Below are 25,330 nucleotides of genomic sequence, written 5' to 3'. Positions count from 1 at the left end.
TCATTATAAGCTGAACATGACACAAAAAGAGTCATCTGTGTCACAATAGAAACTAGTTGTAACTAGATTCACCCCCACACTATCACATCACTACCGTATTTGAGGTTCTCAGTTGCTATCTAAGAATCTGGAAGAAGCCTGGGTCTTGCTACACAAACTCATAATTTATGTCTTCATGACACTGTGTGCTTTGTTCTGTTAATGCTACCATTGGCATACAATACCTTGGATACTTTGTGCTGACATCTGTGACATGAGACAATAGTTCATGTCATCCTATCCTGAATAAAATGTCCTTAGAGTACAGTGTAGTGGGAGGGGCCTTCTTTTCCTGTGAGATAGCAAAACATTTCCAGTCTTCAGTCAAGTCTGACAGCCATTGTCCAGTGCCTGTCTTGAGATGTCCACATTTTCAGCTGAGAGTCTTCATCCAGGCTGCTCTATAATTCTGTAGAAGATTAATAGGGTTCCAGCGCTAGGATTTAATTCAGTGTGACTGTACTTGCCGAACATGCTCAAAGCCCTGTGATCCACCCTAGCGTTCTGTGCTTTAGAGAAAGAAAATAAAGAACCACATTGCACTTGAAGTTTCTCCTCCAACAAAAGGAGAGCCTGCATAGGGCCTTTAAGTAACTCTAAGCCCCAGCTTCCCCACAGCTCCCTCCATCAATTCCATGATTGGTGTATTTTCACTACTACTCACTTTCTTCTGTGTGCAAAGAATGTGCACCATGTCAGTAAGTGTGTGTGTGTGTGTGTGTGTGTGTATGTGTGTGTGTGTGTGTGTGTGTGTGTATGTGTGTTTGGTCCCTAGTGAAAACTGTCGAGATACATGCAGACTCATGCTACTACTGTCCTATGGCACCTTGCAGGGAACCCTGAAATGGTGGCTACTTTAATACAGTCTAACCCGGGTGTGCATGGTTTCTGTAAGGTCACCACTACAGAGAGCAGGAAAAGCTTCAGTAGTCACATGAATGTGATCAATCAGTGTTAGTCATGCCCTTCCAGCATGGTAGACTGCAGGTTGTCTGTCCCCAGCACTTTGCTCTCTTGTGCTCAAACAATGCCAAGGTCAGGGCCGTTGAGCCGTGAGGCAGAGGCTCACCACCCTCAGTGCTGCCTACGACCCCTAAGACTGTCTCTTTCGGGTGTGTGCGTGCTGGACACTCATGGATCCTGAGATCTCCGCAGCTGAGGTGAAACAGTACCGGAGCCATTGCAATGTGGGCACACATTTGGTTGTGGAGCTGGGCCACTCTTTGACTTTTGTTGAGTGGAGAGACAACTGTTGGCTGAGCCTTTGGTGAACCGGATGGCCCCTGGCCACGTCAGCAGTCAGCAGTATCAAAGCTGAGCAACCAGTGTTTTATGTTCCATTTTGTCATCGCTGGTCAGTGTTCTGATGCCACAGCACAAGGCTGGTCTCAATCTCCCCATGTGGCCACAATCCCTAATTGATATTGCCTCCACTTCCCAAGTGCCACTGGGATTTCTGTAGAACCCCTAAGGCAGCAGCAAGCAGGAGCTCCTGGCTATTCCCTCCCTGCTCTCTGCATCTGCATGTCGTTCTGTGTACATATGGCTATTCCCTCATATACTCTTGATGCCATGATACCTTAATAAACACTTGAATCATGCCCTGATGGCCAGTTTTCAACTGCTACCTGACACCATCTATAATCGCCTGGGAAATGAGGGACAGTCTGGATCAGACTGGCCTTTGAGCATGACTATGTGTGGCTGTGTTCACTGCTCTGGGATATGCCAGACAGCCTCTTTTCTGATCCTAGAGTCCCTATACCCAGCCACTTGTCCCCTCTACAGCCAGACCCTACTTCTGCTCCTAGGCACTGTCTTGGACTTCCTTCCCTCAGGAGGCTTCTCTACTTTGGCTGCTACAGAAACCTGTTATCAGGACAGGAACAGGGAGTTAAGAGTTCAAAGCCATCTTCCCATTGATGTTCTTTCTCAGAGGTCAGTGGGACACTTAAAGAGTTTTGTGTATACATTTTATTAAGCAAGGGACAATCATGCATCAGACACAGGAAACTAACAGCACATCTACCGGACCTCCTTCAACACCTGGGCATCTCTTCTGGCCTGTGCTTCTGTGTGCTGAAACCTGGGGACCAACTTCCTGTGGGGTTTCCCAGGATGACTATGCACATTACTACACTGACGTAAATCCTCAAAACTCACAAACAGCCACAGGACCGACCATCACAGGAACGGTTCTCCATCAACAGATACCACAGACCAGCAAACAGAAGCATGGGTGGGTGGTGCTGTGGTTCACACACTTCTCTTTCCTCACTAGGGCAGGTGACCCGCTGGAGAAAACAAGGAGGCAGCAGGATGGAAGAGGAAAACTAAAACCCAGTCCTTGCATTAAACACCCACGCACATTTGGACTAGAAGAGAGAAGTTTGCCAAGAATGAGGGCCACTTTGGACATCCATCATCAATAGCCCTGGCTGTCTAGGCCAGCATCAGATCCAGCCGTCTCCAGGCAGGTGTCAGCCAGGCCCTCAAGGGCACTAAGAGCATTAACCATGAAAAATAGAACAAGATCTCTGCCTCTTGCCTGCCTGACAGCCAAGCATGTGTATGCCCTGGCTATGCTCACGCTGGGACCCCTGCTAGATATTAAGATATAGAGACCTGATAGTTGATTAGGACCCTGTTCGAAAAGGAAGATACAGGATATTTCCCTCTGGCATCCATATGTGCATGCATGGTTGTACAAGCTGGTAGAATCTCTCTCTCTCTCTCTCTCTCTCTCTCTCTCTCTCTCTCTCTCTCTCTCACACACACACACACATACACACACACACACACACACACACACACACACACACACACACATTCAAAGTTTTGAAGCACAGCAGAAGAATCTCTGGGACTCTAAGCCTGACCAGCCTCATCTGTGAGCCACAGCTTCTGTGTGAGAGCTCCTTTGTGTGAGAGGCATAGGGTGACTGAGGAAGGTTGCTGGTGTCCATCCCTGGCCTGCATGTGCATGCATACAGAGACATGGACACATGCACATGCTGAGTACCCCTCATCCAATCCTGAAATCTGAAAATACTGAATTTCAAATCTAGGTGTTCTCCTAACCTACACCTTCCCTCAGGAATTGGAGATGAGGCCTTGCAAGAATCCTCAACCAGTGAGACTGGCCCAGACCTTCTGAGATCCATTCTGCCCCAGGAGAACACAGCAGGTGGTATCAGGACAACACAGAAACTCAAGACTCCAGCCTGACACAGGGACCGCCTGCTGGGTTAGGAGAAGACTCAGAATCAGGTTCCTGAAGGAAAACATCACCTCTGAACACACGGGGTCGCTGTGGCTATGCCTTCAAGGCATCTTCAGCAGCAGCTTAAATGGACCAAGGATGACTATGGGAATCTGCCTGCAGGGTGATGTGAGAATCCTTTTGCTAAGGCTTGGTCGCTAGATGTTGCCATAGAAACCCTTGAAATCTTCTTGGAGTACAGTCCAGGCAGAGGCTGAACACAAAACATTCTGATTATGAACTTAGTTTAACAGATAATCCGGAACCTGAAGGCCACAGGCCCAAAGGTCTGCACTGCAGGGGTGAGGCATCACTGCAGGGATGACCACACAGTGCAGGGGTGAGGTGTCACTGCAGGGATGACCACACACTGCAGGGGTGAGGTGTCACTGCGGGGATGACCACACAAGGCAGGGGTGAGGCATCACTGCAGGGATGACCACACACTGCAGGGGTGAGATGTCACTGCGGGGATGACCACACACTGCAGGGGTGAGGTGTCACTGCAGGGATGACCACACACTGCAGGGGTGAGGCGTCACTCCAGGGATGACCACACACTGCAGGGGTGAGGTGTCCCTGCAGGAATGACCAGGAAGCTGACTGATCTCCTCAGGGCTCTCCCTGTCCTGAATGTGCTTCCCTTCTATGTGAGCACTGCAGCTTTCAGGGTGCTGGAGCCCTGTGTGGGCAGCAGTAGAAACTGCTAGCCTTGTTATTCACAGCTGAAACTATCACACAGGGCATTCCAGAAGTGAACACCACCAAAGTGGGGCCTTTCACAGCATTCTGGGTAGGATGGCAAAAGCCCCATGACAGTTTCGCCTGTGATACATACCAAATATCTGCTGTCAGTGCCTGTCTCTTAGGAGCCACGTGGATGATCCAGGGGATGGTCCTGAAGAAAAGGCTTGGCAAAATTGGGGTCCCCAAAGCCAGAGGAGCAGTGAAGAGGTGCAGGTGGCCTAGACCATGGAGACTGACATATGCTGATGCTAGACTACCCAGACTCATCCCTGTGTCCAAGCCTGGATGTCACAGAGGCACCTGGCAAAGGTCCCAACAGTGTCCTTCAGGATTCCACTGTCTCCCTACTTGCCCTCCACCTCACCCACTCCCAGTGGTGCCATGATGTCACTGCTGTGCTGGCATAGGCTTAGAGATCTCTCCATGATCCATCCGAGTCACCTAGAGCTCAGGGAATGATGGAAAAGTCCATGTGAGTTCGCCCAGCGCTTGCAACCATGAGAAAGCTTGGAAAAAACAGGGCACATGTGGTGTTTGATCCTGGGTCAGTTCAACCCTCTTGAGCCTGCAGCTAAGACAAACAGATACACTGGCCTGAGTGCACAGGCCAGATCTCAGAACCTGTTTGCCAGCCATGGAACACTCTGGATTCCTCCTCTCAGCTGGACCTTGATCTGCTACACCTCATCCACCCAAGCTTCTCAAGAAATGAAGCTACCAGGTTAATACAACCACAAACTGAAGGCAGCAAGAGCATTCACCCGCCCAGTGGCAATGAGGTCAGTCCATAGGTCTCCTGTCCCTGCACCCTCAGTACCTGTGAGAGCCATGGCCACCTATTCCCTTCCGAGGTGAGGACAATTATACCCACAACCTTGCTTTCAACAAATCCTGCCTTGGCCACTGGTGGGACCCTCATGAGATGCAGCAATCTGATGCAGGCCTCCTCAGACACTTTGGCTTCCTTTCTGGCTGCTGGAGCTTGGGCCCTCTGGCCTGGCCTAATGTAGGATCAGCAACATCCAACTCTGTCGGGCCTCAGCCATCCCACATTGGGGGCCCTGCTTCACTCCTAGGTGCATTCTTTTCCCACATCTCTCCAGTCTCTCCCTCATCCCTAATTCCCCTCGCCTCTCAGGCCCAGCCCTTCAGTCTCTGATGGAGACTGTCCTGGAAGGACAGGAGCCCCTCCCCTGAGATACTCTCCCACCCCTTGCTGCTGGGCTCTGACAACTCTACCCCTGGGCTGACTCATCTCTACAGGCACAGCCTGCTGCTCCCCTGCCCCTGCAACCCACTTCCTAGCTCTGCTTCACACAAACACTCTAAGATCTCTACACTGGATTCCTGTTCTATTTTGCTCCTTCTCTGTCCTCCAGAAGTTCTGCTGCTCTCTCTCACCACAGCAGGACCCACCAAGACACTGCTCCTGACCCCAGCAGCCACCAGCAGCCCAGGTCATGGGGCTACTAACAGCTTTGGCCCAGGACTCAGGACTCCTTCCTTCTTCAGTATCGAGTCCAGGCTGAGACCATCTGGCCTGCTGCTGGGTCCTTGAAACCCTCAGTCTCACAGACTCTGGGCACTCTGAGCCCTAGTCCTTATGGCTAACAAGTAGCTGCCCAGTCAAGCAACATGGGCCTCACTGGCTTCCTGGTGTGCCATGATGCTTTCCCTGCATGGCCGGGGATGACTGTATGCTAGGAATATGTCTGGAACTAGACCTGCAGGTAACACCTGATGGGTTGGCCAGGCTGTCCTCCTACTCCTGTTCTCAGGAGATTCTCCTGACTAAGCCTCCCAAGTGCTGGGATGAGAAGTATGTGCCACCATGCCAGCTAGGGGTCTTCAGGTGTGATGAAAGACTGGGATCTGTGGTCCTGGTTATTTCCAACAGTGGGGACACCAGTGTTCTGAGCATTCTGTCATCTAGGACTTATATTCCATGTACTTCACACGAACACTGGGAGACTTCTACACTGGTTACCTGTTCTCTTTGAAACCTGTCTTCAGGTATCTGACAGTGGGAGTCTCCATGAAGTTTTTGTCACCCTGAGGATGTGGCTATATTAATAAGCTCAGGCAGCATGCAAACACAGCAGAGGTTACAAACAAGACTACCAGGCTGGAGCCCCTAAGTGATAGAGTGCTCCTTTGGCATGGTGAGGGCCCAAGTTCTCTTGCAACCAACATCTCCTGGAGATGTAGCTCAGTGATTAGGCACTTGCCTAGCGTATGTGAGGTCCTGGGCTCCATCCCTAGGACTAAACCCTCATCCCCTACCCTGAACTCACCAGGTCCAGGCATCACTGTCAATCCTGAGGGCTTGAGTTTGATCCTTAGGCCCTCTCTGATACAAAAAGAAAAAAAACTCCCCTGATTTGTGTTTGACCTCTACATATGTCATGCCCACCCCACTTCGAGTGTACAATTAAGGAAAGCATGAGTAAGTGGTTGAGAGGCACTCACTGCCCTTGCAGGAGACCCCAGTTTGCTTCTCAGCACAAACTGCGTGTGACTCAGCAGGTCTCAGGGTAGAACTGGATATGTGACCCTGTGCTAAAGCACTGTCCTGAGTGGGGACTGCAGCTTCTGAAGAGGAATGCAGGCCTGGCCTCCAGACCTCCACCTTCCAGGCCTGTTTTGAGAGCCTGATGCCCTGGCAAAAGAGACTCCATCTCTCCAGAGGAGCACTGCACTCAAATGACACCTCAGTGATGAAAACTATCAGTCCCCAAAGGCATGCCACTGAGCAGAGATAGCCTCAGTCATGCACCTCTGCCCATCCCCAGTTCCTCGTGTCAATAACTCAACCTTTCATGAAGTAGATGGCAATGCTTGAGGTAGGATGATCAGTAGTTTACTGGCCAGTCTGGGCTCTATGAGATACTCTCCCTGAAATCAGAGCCAGCAGGAAATTCAGCTTGAAAGCTCTTTGTAGCCGAGCTCAAGGACCTGGTTCAGAGCCTGGGACCCCACACGGAAGGATAAAGTGACTCCCATGGCTTTTCCTCCACCTTCAACACTCATGCTTTGGCATGCACACCCCTACAAGGAGATCAATATACATGGGATAAAAAATTAAACAGAAACATTAATGAAGACAATGCAGACACTTTTTAAAGGATCCCGGGAGCCCTCACTTTGTACTGTCCTTTCCTTTGCCTTGGGAACAGCACCTGCACCAGAGACTGGAGACTTCCTGCAAAAGAGAGAGGAGAGATGCACTGTTCATTCAGCCGGGGAGCTGTGCAAAGACCACAGCCACCCGCCTTTTCCTGACAGTGGGAGCTGGGCCCAAGTGTGGGCTGCTCCTACTAGAGGCACCAAAAGAAGAGGACCACCTTCCTCAAACCTTCCTGGAAGTCAGAGCACGGGCTGTGGACGTCCCTCAATCCTCAGATGACACAATTTCAGCGATGGCTCAGAGCATCTTAGGACAGAGAGGGACCAGAGCTTCCTCCCAAAGCAAGATCCCTGTCTTATCTGACAGGTATGAGGGCTTAGGGATGGGACAGAGGATGTGACAAGGTTACATGTAGCACAGGGCTAGGTTAATAAAGAAATCAAAGAGGAAAGAGACCTGGAACATTCCTCATCTGTACTTTTTGCTCTATTCCTGGGGATGAGGTGGCAGTGTGGGGTAGAGGACTAGGACACAGCACAGCCTTCTCTGCTCATGGTGAGCTTTCTAGGCTGCCTGGTCACTGTGACCAGCATCTTTTCAACTGTGCCATTCTACTACCAAGGCTGACACAACTGGTGACCATGTAGCAATAGGACTGTACTGACCTAGCGACATTTGGAATCTCACAATGATCATGTGTCACAGAAGAGTTTTTTTTTTTTTTTTAAGAAAAGGATTTTAAAAAACTATTTATTTTGTCTATCTGAGTACGCTGTCCCTGTTTTCAGACACAACAGTAAAGGGTAGTATATGAGAGTAGAAATGGTTATGAGACACAATGTGTGGTTGCTGGGGATTGAACTCAGATCCTCTGGAAGAGCAGTCAGTGGTCTTAACCACTGAGCCATCCCTCCAGCCCCAGTATATTGTATTTTCAATATTGTTTGTTTTTATTTCTTTTCTCACCTATGTCTGTATGGCGTTTCTGTGAGTACAGGTACTCATGTGCTTGTGTAAAGGTCAGGGACAACCTGAGCACAAGTCCTCACCTTCTACCTCTCGTCCATGGCTGTGTATGCTAGGCTAGCCCTTCCCCCTAATCCTAGAGACTGTCCACTTTAGGCTCCTATCTCCCTGTGGGAAGTGCTGGATGACAGACACTACTGCATCCAGGTTTATGTGGCTTCTAGGGACCTAAACTGTTGTTGGGCTTGTTCAGATGAAAATAAACACCATTTCACAGCCCTGGCTGGGCCAGGCAGCGCACGGGTCTTTGCTGCTCTTGCAGAAGACTTGAGTTCAGTCTCCAGCACCAGGTTCAGGTGGCTCACAACCACCTGAGACTCCAGGTCCAGGGACTTCCAAGCTCTTCTGGATCAACCTACATGGCAAAAGCAGGGCTGGGAGCTGGAGGCTTCTGGTGTTGGCTTCTCCCTGCAGTAGGGGGCAAATCATGGGCATGTGAGGTAACATGGAACCCTGTAATTCTACAAAGTGCAGAAGATCCTGATGTCCCTCATGGTGCCCCAGAGCCTGCTCACCACACATGGAGGCTTCAGTAACATGGCCTTGTCCTGACCTGTGTGCACTCTGCATCCTCACTCTCTACCCCTGCTTTTCGGCGTTGGAAGTCTCAGGTGTAGGAGGCGCCTACCATAGGCCTCTTCTCTCAGCATTTCAGCATTTTACATTTTATGTAGTTTGTGGTCTTCCTGTGCCATGATATGCACATGGAGAGCAGAGGACACAATGTGGACTCAGTTCTCTGCTTTCATCCATGATCAAACTGAGGCCATGAGGCTGGGTGGCAGAGCCTTTACCTGCTGATCTGTACCCACTTGACCTTCACCACGCATCCTTTGCTGTACACAGATATATCAGCCAGTGACCCTCATCCTCCAGACTCTTATGAAGCAAACCCCATAGGTGTGGAGCTCTCACAGTTAGCCAGGGCTAAAGGGGAAGGCAGCAAGCCCTTTAGGAACTCTAGAAAAATGTCTATACTGGGACTAAACTCGTGCTGCCATGTAGGGCTACATTTTTCCTTTAAAACAGAAGGATGTGTGGTGGTTGTGTCACAGGCCTTTGATCCTAACACTTGGGAGGCAGAGGCAGACAGATCTCTGTGAATTCTAGGCCAGCTCCCTCTACAGAGCAAGTTCCAGGTTAGCTACACAAAAGAAACCCTGTTTCCAAGAGTAAAACAAAGAAAGATAAAGAAAGAAAGAAAGAAAGAAAGAAAGAAAGAAAGAAAGAAAGAAAGAAGGAAAGAAAGAAGGAAAGAAAGAATTTATATTTTGTATACAATGAGATGCCTACCTGTCTATGCCTGAAACATCATGTTAACTATAACTCTTGTCACATCTGCATTAATTCAAATACTGAAGGCCAAATGGTTAAATCTTAATGACAATACAATGGGGGGGTGCTGAAGAGATGGGTGGTTTAGTGGCTAAGAGCAGACGACCAGGGTTCAGTTCCCAGTGCCCACATGGTGGCTCCTATTAGCCTGTAATTGCAGTTCAATGGAATCGTTCTGGACTTCATGGGCACCAGACATACCACATGGTGCACAAGCATTTATTAGGTGAAACACTCAGGCCCATAAAAATAAGTAAATAAAATATATGGTTAACAGACACTGTGATTCAGGAAGTTCTTAGTGACTTTGGTTATCATTTCTCTCTCCCAGAGACCTGTCTTCCTCATGCTCAGCCTCCCTGGCTTCTAGGACATTTCCTAGCTCTATGGAGCATGAAGTACTCAACACCATAAGCCAAGCATTGCAAAGCCATCTGCACCTTCACTGCTACACCTTCTCCATGGCTGTGTCTAAAGGGAGAGACTTGGAGTCTCACAGATGCAAGGCCAAACCTGTTGGGCTATGTGAGCCCAGCCACCCAATAGTCAGATCTACTCCTGTCCTTGGCTATGGCATGAGGCTCTTAAGACAAATTAATCTGAAGGATCTCAACAGCTATGTTGTTAGACCTCTCATTGCTCTGCCCGACCTACAAGCTCCTTTCCTGGCTCAAATTCACACCCGAACTCCTCTCCTGCCTCAGCCACCATCAGCTCTTCTATTCCTCTCCACCTGTGCTCTGAATAATCCACACTAAGGTGGACGTTAACCTCTCCATGGACCTCCAGACGTATGCTTGTGATTACTCTTCATTGGCTGTTTTGTATGGGTAGGCGGGTTCTTCTAGTCTCATGCAGAACACTGCTCACACATTTTGGATCTTACAACACCCTCTTGATTGAGAATTCTGACTAATGACTGACTGAGCCTTCCATGCCTGAAGTCACCCTCTGTCTCCCAGTCCAAGATGAGAATCCCCACCCTAACCCCATGGTGTCCAGTTTCATCTCAGAAGCTAGACTCTGCACTACCCAATATCATTTGGATCTCGGCCACTAATTCTCTGTTAAATCGTTCCTCTCTTCTTTAAAACAAATTCATTTTGTTGTTTATTTTTTGAGACAAGGTTTCTCTGTTTGGCCCTGGCTATTCTGACATGCTCTCTGTAGATCAGACTTGTCAGGAAGCCAGATATCTGCCTGCCTCGGCCTCTTAAGCACTGGGATTACTGGATTGTGCCAGCATGTTTAATTAAAAATTAATTAGTGGCAGTGCATGTTGGCACATGCCTTTAATTCCATCGTTTGGGAGGTAGAGGCATTGTGAGTTCCAGGACAGCCAGGGCTATAAATTAACACCTTGTCTCAAAGAAAACAAGCCAAAAATGAAACAAAAATGTTGCAATATGGTCTTAGGTATGTAACTGAGTCTGTTCTTGAACTCTGAATCCTCCCACTTTCACTCAGGTGCTAATCAGCAGGCTTCTGTCTTGACTTTCACTGAGCACTCAGGGCTGCCAGGACTGTTACCTCTCCCAGTGTTAACTCCTGACTCTCTCATCAGCATCATCACAAAACTCCTGCTAAGAATTAAGGAAACCTGAATTCTAAGGAACAGTCGGAGCTCCAGTATTTCCAAAGCTCACTCTAATACAGATGGATCCTATGCTGCAGTAAAATGGTCACAGTTGGAGGTCTTAATTCCAGGACTTGGGACAGAGGGGTTGGAGGATATTGAATTCAGGGTTATTTTTATGTTACATTGTTGCTCAAAGCGAGTTGGGCTGCTACAAGATACCCTGTCTCAAAACTATACCAAACACACCTAAAATGAAACAGAGGAGTTTGAGTGGGCACAGATGGGAAAGCTCGGCACTTTATGGCTAAGCCACCTGCTGCCAGCACCAACGTCCATGCACAACCCCAATTCTGAGCTGTGTCTGGGACCCCACTTAGGAGCACGCACCAAAGTAGCTCAGATCCAGGGCTTTTGGTCTAAGAGGAATTCAGGCAGTCACACTTTGGATGCCAGTTCTCCAGCTCAACTGCCTGTCAGCCCAGGATCTGGTCTTAGTCATGGCTTGGCATTCCTAAATTCCTCTCAGCTGTGCTCTGAACTCACCCTGTGCCACGTTCTGATGAATCTGCCATTCTCCATGGGAGTAGCCTCAAGAAGTCCCTCACATCTGAAGCACCACTCTGAGTGCACTAAATACTGCAGGGGAGGGGCTTGGCCAGCAGAGCACCCACCCCTTTCAGCTGTAGAACATTTAGCTCTAGAGTGAGCACTGCTGTGCATTGTGGAACTTAAGCAGTATCCCAGCCTTGGCCTGGGAAGAGCCGTTGACACCCACACTTTATGGGGTGACATTGTCTCCTGAGAATAGAGTCAGGTCAGGAGCAGCAACTGATGTTCACGAGAGACAAACTTTCTTCACCACCTGCCCATGCTTGCCCTAGGATCTGGGCTTTTTGGGTGACATGAGTGCTGAGCTCCCTAGGTAGATGGGTTTTCAGGGGTAAGGTGGTTATTGTCACCAAAGGTATCCACAAGGATAAGTCATACTGCACTAATTCCCATATTAGATCCCTTCCCACGGGTCACAGAGGCCGTGCTGGGTCCTAAATGTGGACCCAGGTTCCTGCGCACTTTTGAGGAGACTGGTCAGGGCGCAGGCTTCAGGACATTTTGTTTGAATTATTTTGGGGGATTTTATTTTTACTGTTGGGGACAAAACCTAGGGCTGCCATGTGCTGGGAAAAGGCTTTGCCACAGCTGTAGATCATCCCTAATTATAAACTCCTAAATTCTCCCAATCCTGGAACTTTCTAGGTCCCTCACAGGATGCAACCTTTGGGGGATTCCTCACATAGAATCATGGGGTGGATTGCATCCCAAAGAGAGACAGTGGGAAATGTTCCCAGTGTCTGCCTGTGGCTGTGGTGATGGGAGTGCTGACCAGTGGATGGCAGGCCCCATGTGAAACCCTTTTGGTTTCCACTTGAGTGGAATCTTAACCATGCCTTTTTTTTTTTTTTCTTGAAACACAGGTTGGCCTGGAACTTACACTCTTCCATCACTCTGACTCAGTTTCCCATGACTGGGATCACAGGCTTAAATTACTATGCCCATCTTTCTTTTCTTGTATTTATAAATCTTCTAAAAGCCAGAAGGATCTAGAATTTAAAATTTTGCGGTCCAAGGCATTTCCAACAGGGGATTCTTGGCCTAGGAGTACCCAGACCAGTGTTTATTGTGTGGGTACTTCATTCCCATAACAGCTTATGTTTGACAAAGAGTTCCAAGGTGTGATGTCACTGGGCATCAGGCGGTGTCCCAAATAGCAGCACTGACTCAGGTTGTAATTTAAGCTGGAGAAACTTACTAGGACCCTGGTAATCCTAGCACCCTGGGGCCTTAGATGTCCTTAGTCTGATCTAGCGATGAATCAACTGCTCTTGAGGGTGGATTGGAATTCTAGTCACTGTGAGGCAGGAGCATTAGTATCCTACAGCCACTCTGGGCTCCATAGGAAGAGCCTGTTTCAATAGTAAAAGGGGTCACCTGCGAGTTCTTACTGTCTTCCCTGAGGCCTTCCTGCTGGAGTTAGAATAGCTGTCTCACCAAGTTGAAGTAGAGGGCAGAATGTTGGTGCCTTCTATACTGAGGACTAGTGACAGATAGTCTGTGGAAATTCTAGAAAGATCTACAGGTATGTATGTCCTGTGCATGGGAATTGCTGGCTTCCCTGTGTCCTTTGCCTTTAATTTGCAGTCCATGGGGCACCTGGGAATGTCCCAAAACCAGGCTGCACACAGGGCTTGTCCCATGATTCTCACTTGCACCCAGTGCCTGCCTGATTGTCATAAGTCTGACAGAGCCACTGTATGCTCTCCTGACACCTGCAGAGAGCAGTATATGGGACCCTACCATCCCCACACTGCCCATCAGTGTCTACAATGTCCCTATATGGCACTGAGATGGTCTAAGCTCCTTCCCGCCTATATGGTGCATCAGAATCTGACCATTCCTAATTTCCTCCTCTCACACCCACACTAGAAGCCCTGTACCCACACTAGCCCCAGCTGGCCTGTTGCCTCCTGACATCTCATGGACTCTGCCCCAATCCCCTGCCCCGCCCTGCCCTGCCATGCCCCAATGCCCTGCTGTGCCCTGCCCCAAACCCCTGCCCTACCCCAGTGCCCTACCCTGCCTTGCCCCAATCCCCTGCCCAGCCCTGCCCTGTCCTTACTCAGCTGACATTGTGGACATCTCAAGACAGTCACTGGACAATGGCTGACACACTTGTCTGGAGACTGGAAATGTTTCTTGATCTTGGAGAGGAAAGAAGGACCCTCCAACTACACTGAACTCTAAGGAAGTTTATTCAGGTGAGGGATGACAGGGACTGTTTTGTCTCATGTCACACATGACAGTAGAAAATATCCTAGGTATTGGATGCCGCTGTTGCATTAACAGAACAAAACACATAGTGTTGGGAAGGATAATAAATTATGAGTAGGATTAGAAAACCCCAAGCCTCTTCCAGGTCCTAAGAGGGCAAAAACTACCACCAAATATAGCATTAATGTGATAGGTTGGTTAAATCTAGTTACTAGATTCTAGTGTGATACCTATGACCCTTTTTGTGTCATGCTCAGCTTATAATGACTAGAGGACCTAAGCTTGAGAGTCACCAATGCCTCTCCCTTGCTTCTCCAGCTGCTGAGCATTGAAAAGCCCTAATGGGACAGCATCTGTTTGCAGACATACTGGATTATTCTTCTTCACTTTATCTCTCTGAGTCACCTCCACTCACAGTAAGTCAGTTTAATTCCATAAATTGGAAATGAGTCACGTGGAACATATACTTTCTCAATACAATCACAGATTTCCATGTAAAAGGTGAAACATGAACTGTCCCACCTAAGCTCTGGGCTTGCACAGACGTGCTCTGCAAAAGAAACATGTGTTCCCAGCTGCAGTCTGCATTCAATATGGATGCTCTTTAGGTCCTCCCTGACCTGCATAGATTAAGATAATTATCTTGTTTTCTATCAAAAGAATTCATTATGCCAAGTTGGCCTGTAGAAGGAGGCTAGTCTCTTCTGTATTTCATCAGATGTGCTTAATGTATATAATCATCGATAGTAAGTGAAAGATGTTTGGAATTGAAACTGAGTGATGCTGGAGGATGATCCTGAATGCACAATGAGCAGTGGAGGCACCAGAGCCCGGTGTGGATGCCTAGCAGCCTACCACATTGAGCAGGCACCGCTCAACCACCTGTACATACACATCTCCTGAGATCTCTCTCCTTAATTGAAGGTGATCGTGTCCATCTAGTATAGCACATGCCCTGGAAGGACAAAAGCTACCTACAGGAGCTGTGGTGATGACTCCCAGGTTAGAGCATCTGCTGCTCTCTCAGAAGAACCACATGGTCCCTAACAATCATCTACAATGGGGAATGCTATTCCCTCTTTTGCATCATGAGGGAAATGCACTCAGGAGTGGCCCAGATACATTTGAAAAAAAAAGATCGATTGAGTTAAATGATAAAAATAAATATAATCAGCAACAATAAAAAACACAGCATATGAATGATCAAGTGAAACAGCACCTATAAAAACCTATTTCCCAAAATGACGTTGATGGTCATTATCTTTGTGGTTTAATACTGATGCTGTATTGTAAGAAAAACTGAGGCACATGGTTCTCCATTAGGATTATTCTATATTCCTTTGTGAAAATTGTCATTTTTTCTGCAGCTCTACAGGCATGAGTGTGTGTTACTCAATATCTGGTGCACACAGTCAATAAGGAATGTGTGTTGTAGACTGATATAGACTAGGATGAGCAGAAGACATGACAGCATGGATACAGTATGGCAGTGATTACATCATAAAGTGTGTGTCCATAAAAAAGTCACATTATCCACACAAAAGACACTATCACCCTGTGTACCCCTTGGTGGCTTTGAATTCCCTATTTACCCATGCTGCCTGGACCATGTAAAGATCCATATCCAGCTGTCAGTTCTAAGTCTACAGGAGTGGAAAGGACCCTTGAATAAGATGATCTTAAGAGTCAAGAGTTACAAATCAATTTTTATTCATAAGGAATACAATTTACAAAAAACAGGCATAAAATGAACAACTAAAATGGTATAAAAAATGAAAAACAGTAACAAGAATATATAACTATGAAATAACAAAAAGAAAACTTCAATGAAAATCATAACCAAAAACATTTCTTAACAGCATTTTCTTAACGAACATTTAGAAACACAGTTGCAGTGCTTTTTCTCCTCTAGGACGTGAGATGTCCAGGTAGTCCCCTCAGTTGTCTCTCAAATGGTGTTGTCGGTATGAGAAAGGAGAAAGACCTCAATGAGATAGGCTGGCATATGGATACATAAATTTAGGGTCTCTATACATTGAGGAAATTATCTGAGAAGAAGAATATTCCCCCAAAAAGTCTTTGACTGTGAGGATTGTCGTCACAGGGAACTCCTGAGAGAGAAACTCATTCCTCAGGGGGCTGTCTTCCTGGGATCCGTCCTATGCCATGTCTCCTGCAGTTCCTGAGACCTGGGAGGAGAAGGCAGCTATTAAGACACTGATTTGGTGGGGCCTGCATACCAGCTGTCAAGATGCTGCCTTCTGTCCCCTCAGCTGCATTGGACAGACAGCACTGATCTTTTCACTGAAATCATTGCTGATACCTCTGCAGGCTGGGGAACATCACCAGCAACCCTCACAGTACTGTGGGAGAACAAGCTTCTCCTCAGACTCTACCAGTGCAAACCAAGAATGGGGAAATGGGGGGAGACCTAATTGGGGTGCAGGAAGAAAGGAGAAGGCCACATGATACCCAGATCAAAGCCAATGACCAGGACTCATTTGCCATTTGCACTTGGTTCTTATCCCTACAAGGTGCTTCCAACCATCACATGACCACTGTATGACCTTTGTCACACGACCAAGAACTCATTCAAAACTCTTCATAGCATCCAATCTGTGATAAGGAGATGCAGTCATGTGATATGTTATTCCTCTGTCACCATTTCTGGACTGCAGTTTCAAAAAGGGGAGAGAAGTATAATTGCCAATAATTCAGTTTCTGAAGAGTGGTTAATTTCCCAGAATACTTGTGCACAGACAGAGCAATGAATAACTCTATCACATGAAGTGGATGACTGATTGGGTGTGGGGAGATTAGAAAGATGATAGGGGAAGCAAAGATGTATCCAATAGGCAAATGGTATCAGACATTGATAATCTGACTCAGCTGCTTGTTCCTACCAAATTTTGCTGGGTCTGGAGGTTGCTGGTCTTCTCCTGTTCATCTTCATCCTTCGGGTTCAACTCAAACAAATATCGCTGTAACTCCTTGCTCTCCTGCTTCAATGTGACCAACTTCTTCTTCATACATGCCTGGTCCATCAGGAGACGGCTGTGCAGGTTGCTGGAAACACACTCTGCATAGTAAGATCCTGAAGCCTCTTCCTCCCATTCCAACTGCCAAATCCCACAAACTCCACCAGGACCCAGATACCCATAAAGACTTCATAGAATACATCTCCATACATGTAAGGCTGCTGCACAAACAGAAAACGGCCAATCCAGGGAAGAATGAATTGTTTCTGTGACCCAAGCATGAATAAGAGTCCATGTCTGTCCAAAAGAAGAAGGGATCTACAACTATCCATGAAAGCCCAATGCATTGGGGCAACATCAATTAGTAGGGGGCAAATAACCACAAGAGGACAGTAGAACCAAGGGAAGGTCATGCAAACCATGTGGTCCACACATTGAGCTTTGTTAAACCTGGTATGACCCCAGAGCCACAGGTTGGCCTAATAACACTCTGATGCCTGAATCAGTGTAGTTCTATCCAGAGCCTTCTAAAGATGCATAGACACTGTGGTGATAAGTAACAGTCTCTTATGGAACTGAAACTGAGTCCAAAAGACCCACGGCACAGTGATATTTAAACAGCAGAAGAGATGGACCCAGAGCTACAGACCCTCCGGTCCAGAACAAAGAGAGGCAGACATGGCCATTCCACAAGTGATGGGCCCTTCTGACCAGTACTTACCGATAGAAGTTAATCTCCTTCTTGAGCTCCTGAAATTTCTCACGATGTTCAATGTTCTTTTTGTCTAAGTTGTGCAGTAATGACATGACCTCTTTCTCCTTTATCTTCAAGTTTTCATTAAATGGATTTGGCCTGAAGTAGGGGCTGGCCCCAGGAAGATAGAACGCAAAGAACATCGAGGTTTAGGATTATATGAACTCAGGCTGTGTCCTGTACTACCCCAGTCCTGGAAGGACACTTTCTGAATTCTACATATTTGGATCTTCTTCAGCTTCAGAAACTTGGAATTGTGTGCCCAGGACAACAGAAGCTAAGCATCCTGATAAAGGATTCCCTGGCTCACTTTTTTCAATCAGGAGGGCTGGATCTGCATTCAAACCTGTTATGCTGTCAAGAGCCTAGGCCCCAGAGCTTACCCAACCACACACACACACACACACATACACACACACACACACACACATACACACACACACACACATCCAGAAACCTCTGATTTCATTTTTCCTGTTTTGACAAGTGGAATGCTACAAGCCGAATAACTAATATTCTAGAGGCAGACAGTACACATAATTATGGAGATGAGACCAGATATTGCCACAAACTTATAATCTGCCCAAGGCATACAAATGTATAGACAAATGTGACGACACAGGCAAAGAACTGTACTGTTGAAAGTGGGGCTTCCAAAATAAAGCACTTAAACCTCCATGAAACTATTATAAAGGTAAATCCTGAGGTCAAAAAACAGACCCCTAAATTCCAAGTGTGCAGGGACATAGAAACATATAAAAGTTGTGCATATGCATGCAGACCTGTGCACACACAGACACACAAACTGGGACACACCCACAAGAAAAGAGAGGTAAACAGACTCAGAGAATGAGAAAGAGAGACAAATATGGAAAGAGCACAATGAGAATCAGTAGAAATGCATGCACCATTACTGTCTCAGAGTGTAAGGCACACAGACAAGAAGGAACAGGCCTGAGCCTCAGGCCTTCTAGTTAAGCATTGATATGAACAATGTGGGACCTGTCACCTACGGCTGCTACCAGGAGATGATAGCATTCAGTCACCTTCCTAGCAAGTACAAACACTCTCCACAAACTCACAGCACCTAGAACCTTGCAAAGCTGCCACCTGTCAAGGGCTTTCCAATTGTACACTGGGAACTCATGCTCCAGTGACTTTATGCCTAAATTCTTCACTCAGATCACAAGTTCAGATTTTCAACAGGCGGAATCAGAGTCCATTTCCAAACTCACTCCTCAGTAAGGGTCAGGTTCTGAATCTCCTCTCTATGGGAGATGAGGTTTAGAACAAGGTCGTTTGTTTGGAGCAATGCATACCTTTTGTTCATGGATCCACCTGTCACATAAAGGAGGCGATCTGTCAGCTCATTTCTCTCCTTGGTAGTTAGCTCCAGTTCTCTATTCAGCCTCTCCTCTTCCTCGTTGGCCTGCACCTTGTTTAGGACATTTTCAGGGGATGACGTCTGTCTGCAGGCCTCTGTAGGTAGAAGAACACAAGTGAACCCGCATGGGGCGAATGCATAGAGCATACACAGACCACAGTGAGGTCCAAACAGGAGAACATGCTTGGAAGCCAGTGTCACTGCAAGGAGTTTGGTCTATGTGTAAGAGGCATCCTAAGTGGATCACAGTTCCCCCACTTCTATATAGAGACCAAGAGATGTAAGCAGCCAGGTGTTCCCTATGCCCGCCCACACAGGCTTACAAGTACCAGAGAGATGCCTTCTCCAGGATTATTATCAGGTACGCAGGCTACAACCTGGTTTCAGGACCCTCACCCCTCTGGTTTCAGAAGTCAGATCATCAATTCAGCATCCACAATGACTTGATTGATCAGGGATACTCACATATCCTACACTGTTACTCTAGTCCAATAACTTTGCATTAAAAAGTCATGTAGGGGGAGGACATGGTCAACAGACTTATTAATTACCCCTACTGAAATGACAAATGCCCCAGAAGTGCCAATAGGTTACAGGCTCTTTCTCTACCTGCTCCATATATTTTGGCTACTGTAGAAAAATATCTGCCACACAGAACCTCTAATATATGAAGGTAAGATTGGCCCCGTCAGCCAGAGGTAGTCAGAGGAGTTCTAAGAATATAAGGTCATGGCCAGGAGCACAATTCTCTCCCTCTTACTACTGTCAGATAGTCACTGAATTTAAAGAAGCAATGAAAGTGAAGTACATTGATGCCCTGTTTAATTCAGAAAAGTTATACCCTCCATGACTACTTATGTTGTTATTATATCAATTTAACATACCGAATGCACTGTAAAAGTAAAGACTAGAAGTTCACCCAATAATAGCATAGGCATTGCCATATCCTCCATGTGGTTATGGAGAAACTAATGATGTGAAAACCTTGACTTTCAGGAATTGTGATAATCATGGAATTCAATATCTGTGGGGATGTTCCAGTGGTTGTGGCCCATTAATAAAAGGCCAGCTGAAGGCCCCCACACACACCCCTGACAGGAAGCTCAACATAAATTGCCCAGAACTTACTCCACATTCCCCATGTCCTGTGTCCATCATTACGTTTAGGTTTCGTTTGCTTCACTCTAGACTCTTCTCTATCAACATCAACTCTCCCAAAGCGCCTACAAAGATGGGCAAACATGTCTGTGGATATATCCTTTGGACACTAAGAGAAAAAGTAGGGAATTGGTTGTCACAACGATACTGGTGACATCACAGGGATTCCAAGAAGTCTCTAGGAGACAATAGAATGTCCACGAAGGGTCTGCTGATGTCACGGAGAACAGACTTTGCCTCCTTACTAATGTTCTCCCTGTACTGAGCAAAAGCTGATGTGCCCTTTTCAGGAGACTTCCCTGTGGCATAGCCACTGAGCACCACATGCTTCCAAAGCCAAATTTGGTTCTAGGCTTGATTGGAAAAACCTAAGTCATTGCTATTTATCTAAATGAGTGCTTCCTCCCCAATGTCTGCACATCCTACCTCAAATTCTCCTCAGTCAGCAATATTACCCATTAAAGATTACTGAGAAATCACACCAGTTCCTATAAGTAGCCAAAGAGGTCTCCTGTCTCATCATGTGCAGGTGCATGAAATCACACCCAGAAATAGCCTGTAGGGTAGGTTGCGATGTGGGTGTGTGTTATAGGTACAACCTGAAGCTTTGTGCTTAACATTTGACAGTTGCCACCAGATTCCTTAAGAGAAAGAATTGCATTCATTATGGTCCTGGCAACAATGTGGTGATCTGTTAGCAGAGGAAACTGAAATATTGGATCTACCAGAGAATGCACCCTCAGGCTGAGTGTGGGGCTCTCCTCTTTGCACTTAAGTTACCAAAGCAGGATTGCTTACAGGCCTCTCTAAGCTATAACGTGTGATTTCATCTGAAAAATAAAATAGTCAGCAGATGTGGGGGGGTATGCAGCCAAAGGAGTAGGACAAGCCTAGAGATATAACTCAGTGGACAGAGTAAGAAACAAGCATCTTCACTCCTGTTTCATGGATCACCCCACAAAACACAAACGCATATATCGTACTAAAAAAAAAACCAAGTTATTTTATTGAATGCATACACTAATACTGTTTACAGTATTAGTAGCAAAGCTCAGATTTTGGGAGCAGATCAATGACTTGAACTATCTTCCGGACAACATATAAAGCAATAAATAAATAAATAAATAAATAAATAAATAAATAAATAAATAAGAAAAAAACACAAAAAGCACAAGCCTCTCATGTGAAGTTACAGAAGAGTAATCCAGTGGTCACTTCTGACCAGGCCATTTTACCTATGACAGTGCATAGTGACCCTTAATTTGATGGGTCCTATATAAAGCTTTGTGCAAAATTGTCATTTTAACAAACCTCATCTAGAACATACATAACGACACAGGATATGATCACAATGTCCTTGCTGTGTATCAAGTTATTTTTCTGTGTCCTTGATTGTCAGGCCTATTACAGCAACAATCTGAGATGGCTGGTAGACTTGGAAGAAAGTGGATATGAAAGATCCCCGTTTGATATCAGTACAGCCATTTCTTAAGAATGAGAATCTTTTAAGCTGGCCCTCACTTAGCCCCTAGACGTTAGACAATAGACCAGAAAGTACAGAAAGCAATTTCCCACCCACTCTCTAGGAAGCTGCCCGACCATAAGAACAGAGGGTATAGAACATATTTACTGCAGGGCAATTACAAGACAGGAAACATCTCTGGGAAGCTGACTGACCACTATAGAAGTGAGATGTCCTTGGTACTGAATGCAGCTGTGCTATAGGCTGACATAGCTATAGCCTTGTCCTGGGAACTCCAGAAGAGAAACACCTGCCAAGACAGATATCATGGTCCTTGTCCTGGGAACCCCAGGATAAGAAAACATATATCAAGTCAGACGTCCTTGGTACGGAAATAGCTACATTGATGTGGTTAAGGCCTTATCCTAGGGATTCCAGGCCGAGAAACATCTGCCTAGATATCCTTGGCATTGAAATAGCTGAGCTAATGAAACTGTGTGATCGTAAATGACTGTTTAAGCTGTACATTTCTGTTGTTCGAGGCTCCTCACATCCCTCCTGCGTGAGGACCATGTTGAGCCCCAGTGCATTGGTATCCCAAAGTAAACCTCTTGTTTTTACATCAAGACTGAGTCCTGTGTGTTCATGGGGTGGTGATTGTCCTCAGGACTGGTGCGAGAATCTCCTCTGTCTGAGGGTATTTCAGATAAAGCTATAGTTGTGGGTTACACACCTCAATTCTCATTGGCTAATGCTGTCCTCACAGTCCTTGGAGGCCCCTTTGTAAGACTACCTGTTGGAAAGTGGAAGCAGCTTTATTTGCGCTCAAAGTGAACCTGACGAGCAACGTAGAGAACAAGATGGGGTAATTGAGATCCTGTCTAAAACCAGCACAGAAACCCACCCTTCATTCAAAGCATCATCTACCAATTCTTGAATTTTTACCATTCTCTGCCAACCAGTCTTTCATTCAGGAAAGGTAGAAAAGAACTGGAAATGATCTTTGTATTCTAAGGACCTTGATCTGTCTTTCCTTAGGTCCACATTAAGAACAAATGAATTGGGTATCACCATCTGAACAACTTAGTATCAACTACTCAGCATTTCTAGCCTAATCCTGTGCCTATGGCAATCTCAAGCTTCCCTGAGTGTTGCTGTCCCAGCAAGAAGAATGAAGAACTGAGGTCAAACCCCAGTGAACCTTTCAAGGGGTTAGAAGAAAGCCATCAGAGATACTGCACTTCTTTGTCCTTAGATTAAATCAAGATGATACAACGTGAATCTATTGGGCTATTCAACCATACATCTTCCTCACAACCCCACCTATCTGAGTTCATTGCTTGGCAGAATTCATGCCCCACCATCCTAGATATTTCTTGATTCATTGCTGCCAAGGGCCAGGTTTCCTGAGTTTTGTTTTTTATAGAAATGGGTGTAGTCAATCATAGTTGCCCTCTGTAAGAAATGACAAATATCTATAATAACTGACCACACTGTACTTGTGTATACAAGTACAGTAGTGGAAAATTCAGCATAACTGAGGAGTGGGAAATCACCACTGTGTCCTGGCCTTTCTCTGCCCATATCACAGCTCACAGGTGGCTGGGGCAAATCTTGAGTTCCTCTGTAGAAACAGAGTGATGTTGAATGGACACTGAGCAGGCAGAGCAACACAGCTGAGGCAACTCAATTCCAGCAACAAATGCATTATGTGTTTCCCATCTTAACAGCTCCTTTTGAGGACTTGTCCCCACACCTAGCTTAAACACAGCAACTTTCATACATGGCAGCCTGCTATTTCATATTGTTGCTGTAATACGCCTCCACATTATAGATTTCAAAAAAGAAAGAAAATAAACCTGACACTGAGACGGGTGATGCTTGTCAACATCTAGTGGGTTGGGGGCCCAGGTATGATCACAAATAACCAGGACACAGGGGATGCAAAGCAAAGGCAGATGCAACTGCATGCAGCTGCAAGTTTATTAACCCTTATACAGGCATGAATATGGATTACCTCACTTTCCCTTTTGGCAAGATATAATAAGATCGTTATTCCCATGATACCAGGAACGACTGAGGCAAGACTAGGCAAAGAAGTGAGACTGAGCAAAGGCTTCTCCTTAAAATATCTGTATAGAAAATCACCCCTCTTCCTAGTATCACAATATCCTTGTCATAACCCAGAGAGCATGAGAGCCGCTTCCACAAAAAAGGGACACAGTACAGCATAGTGTAAGGTAAAGTGAGAAAAACATTTTCTTCTCAACGGCAGCATTCCAGCCCCTGCTTGCATCTCTCAGCCGTCTTTCCTTGATCCTGTCTGGGAAGTGTCTCTCAGTGACTCCACAATTTCTCTCTTTGTCCTTTTGTTTTAAAAGTAACACTTTCTATAACATAGCTAAATGTCCTTGAAGGGGTTTAATCATGCAAAAAGAAAGCAATATAATATATAATGTATGCAACCTTTAATGAGTGTATCTATTTTCTTAGGGGTATTTTTCAGATACCTTCCCAGATCTGGATTTAACTTTGGTAATTGTTATCTGTCTACAAAATCAACAATATCGAATAAATATTCCAGTTTTCTGGCATAAAGTCCTCGGGAGTAAGAACTAATGATTTTGGAATTTGCTCGGTGTCTATTGTTATGTCCCTCATTTCATTTCTGATTTTTAATTCATGTATTATCTCTCTTGTGCATTGTTAGTTTGAGGAAGTGGTTGTCTCTCTTGTGGATCTTCTCAAAAAAAAAAGAGGAAGAAAAGAAAAAGACAGCTCTTGCTTTCCTTGACTTTGTATTTTTCTCTTTGTTTCTAAAGGCTTGATTTCAACCCTGAGTTTATTGCCCTTCATCAGATCCTACCAGACTCTCTATGGGATGAGGCTTTGCCTCACTTGGTAACAGCAGCATGGAATAAATGAAGCTTCTGCTGATCTCTGTTGTGGGGTTGCACATCACAATCTCACTGAAAACCATGCATAGCCTGGTTTTAGGCTCTATTAAAGCAGCCCACTATTTCAGTGTTCCCTGTAAGGTGCCATGGAATGATAGTAACATAATTCTGCATGCATATCGACAGGTTTCTCCACGGTCTTCTGGGTCATTTGATAATAATTTATAGTGAGTTCATGGATGAACACACACACACACACACACACACTTTACTGACATGGTGCATATTCTTTGCACACCAAAAATAAAGTGAGCGTTACTGAAAATGCACCAATAGTGCAATCGATGGAGGGAGCTGTGGGGAAGCTGGGGCTTAGAGTTACTTAAAAGACCGGATGCAGATTCTCCTTCTATTGGAGGAGAAACTTGATAGACAATGTGGTTCTTTATTTTCTTTCTCTAGAGCACACAGGACTAGGGTGGCAGCTAGGACTTTGAGTGTGTTTGGCAAGTACTGTAGCACTGAATTAAATCCTAGGGCTGGAACCCTATTAATCATCTACAACAATTACAGGGCAGGCTGGATGACGACACTCAGCTGACAATGTGGACATCTCAACACAGTCACTGGACAATGGCTGACACACTTGTCTGAAGACTGGAAATGTTTCTCGATCTTGGAGAGGAAAGAAGGACCCTCCAACTACACTGTCCTCTAAGGAAGTTTATTCAGGTGAGGGATGACAGGGACTGTTTT

General features: G+C 46.1%; 2 protein-coding genes across 2 annotated transcripts in view; one reads left to right on the top strand and one right to left on the bottom strand.

Annotated features, from left to right (window-relative positions):
* Dlg5l4 (discs large MAGUK scaffold protein 5 like 4) overlaps positions 1-25,330 on the top strand; it is a 132,560-nt gene that overhangs the window by 42,770 nt on the left and 64,460 nt on the right. The window lies entirely within an intron of this gene.
* On the bottom strand, positions 16,346-20,323 carry LOC134483473 (disks large homolog 5-like). The gene is made up of 4 exons (XM_063278731.1): positions 20,186-20,323; positions 18,993-19,152; positions 17,641-17,784; positions 16,346-17,007 (listed from the first exon to the last, which is right to left on the bottom strand). The coding sequence occupies exons 1-4, from the start codon at positions 20,298-20,300 to the stop codon at positions 16,827-16,829; spliced, it is 600 nt and encodes a 199-aa protein (XP_063134801.1). The 5' UTR covers positions 20,301-20,323; the 3' UTR covers positions 16,346-16,826.

The sequence above is a fragment of the Rattus norvegicus genome, chromosome 19 (genome assembly GCF_036323735.1).
Source record: "Rattus norvegicus strain BN/NHsdMcwi chromosome 19, GRCr8, whole genome shotgun sequence".
In the NCBI taxonomy this organism is placed as follows: domain Eukaryota; kingdom Metazoa; phylum Chordata; class Mammalia; order Rodentia; family Muridae; genus Rattus; species Rattus norvegicus.
This window is presented reverse-complemented; position numbering and strand designations above follow the sequence as displayed.

Bases quoted from the DNA above. Each gene is read 5' to 3' on its own strand.
- LOC134483473 (XM_063278731.1), bottom strand. From the start codon at position 20,300: ATGTTTGCCCATCTTTGTAGGCGCTTTGGGAGAGTTGATGTTGATAGA. The intron at 19,153-20,185 runs GTAAGTTCTGGG...TTCTACCTACAG, and splicing joins CAGGACATGGGGAATGTGGA to AGGCCTGCAGACAGACGTCA. The intron at 17,008-17,640 runs GTAAGTACTGGT...GTGTGTTTCCAG, and splicing joins AAGGAGATTAACTTCTATCG to CAACCTGCACAGCCGTCTCC.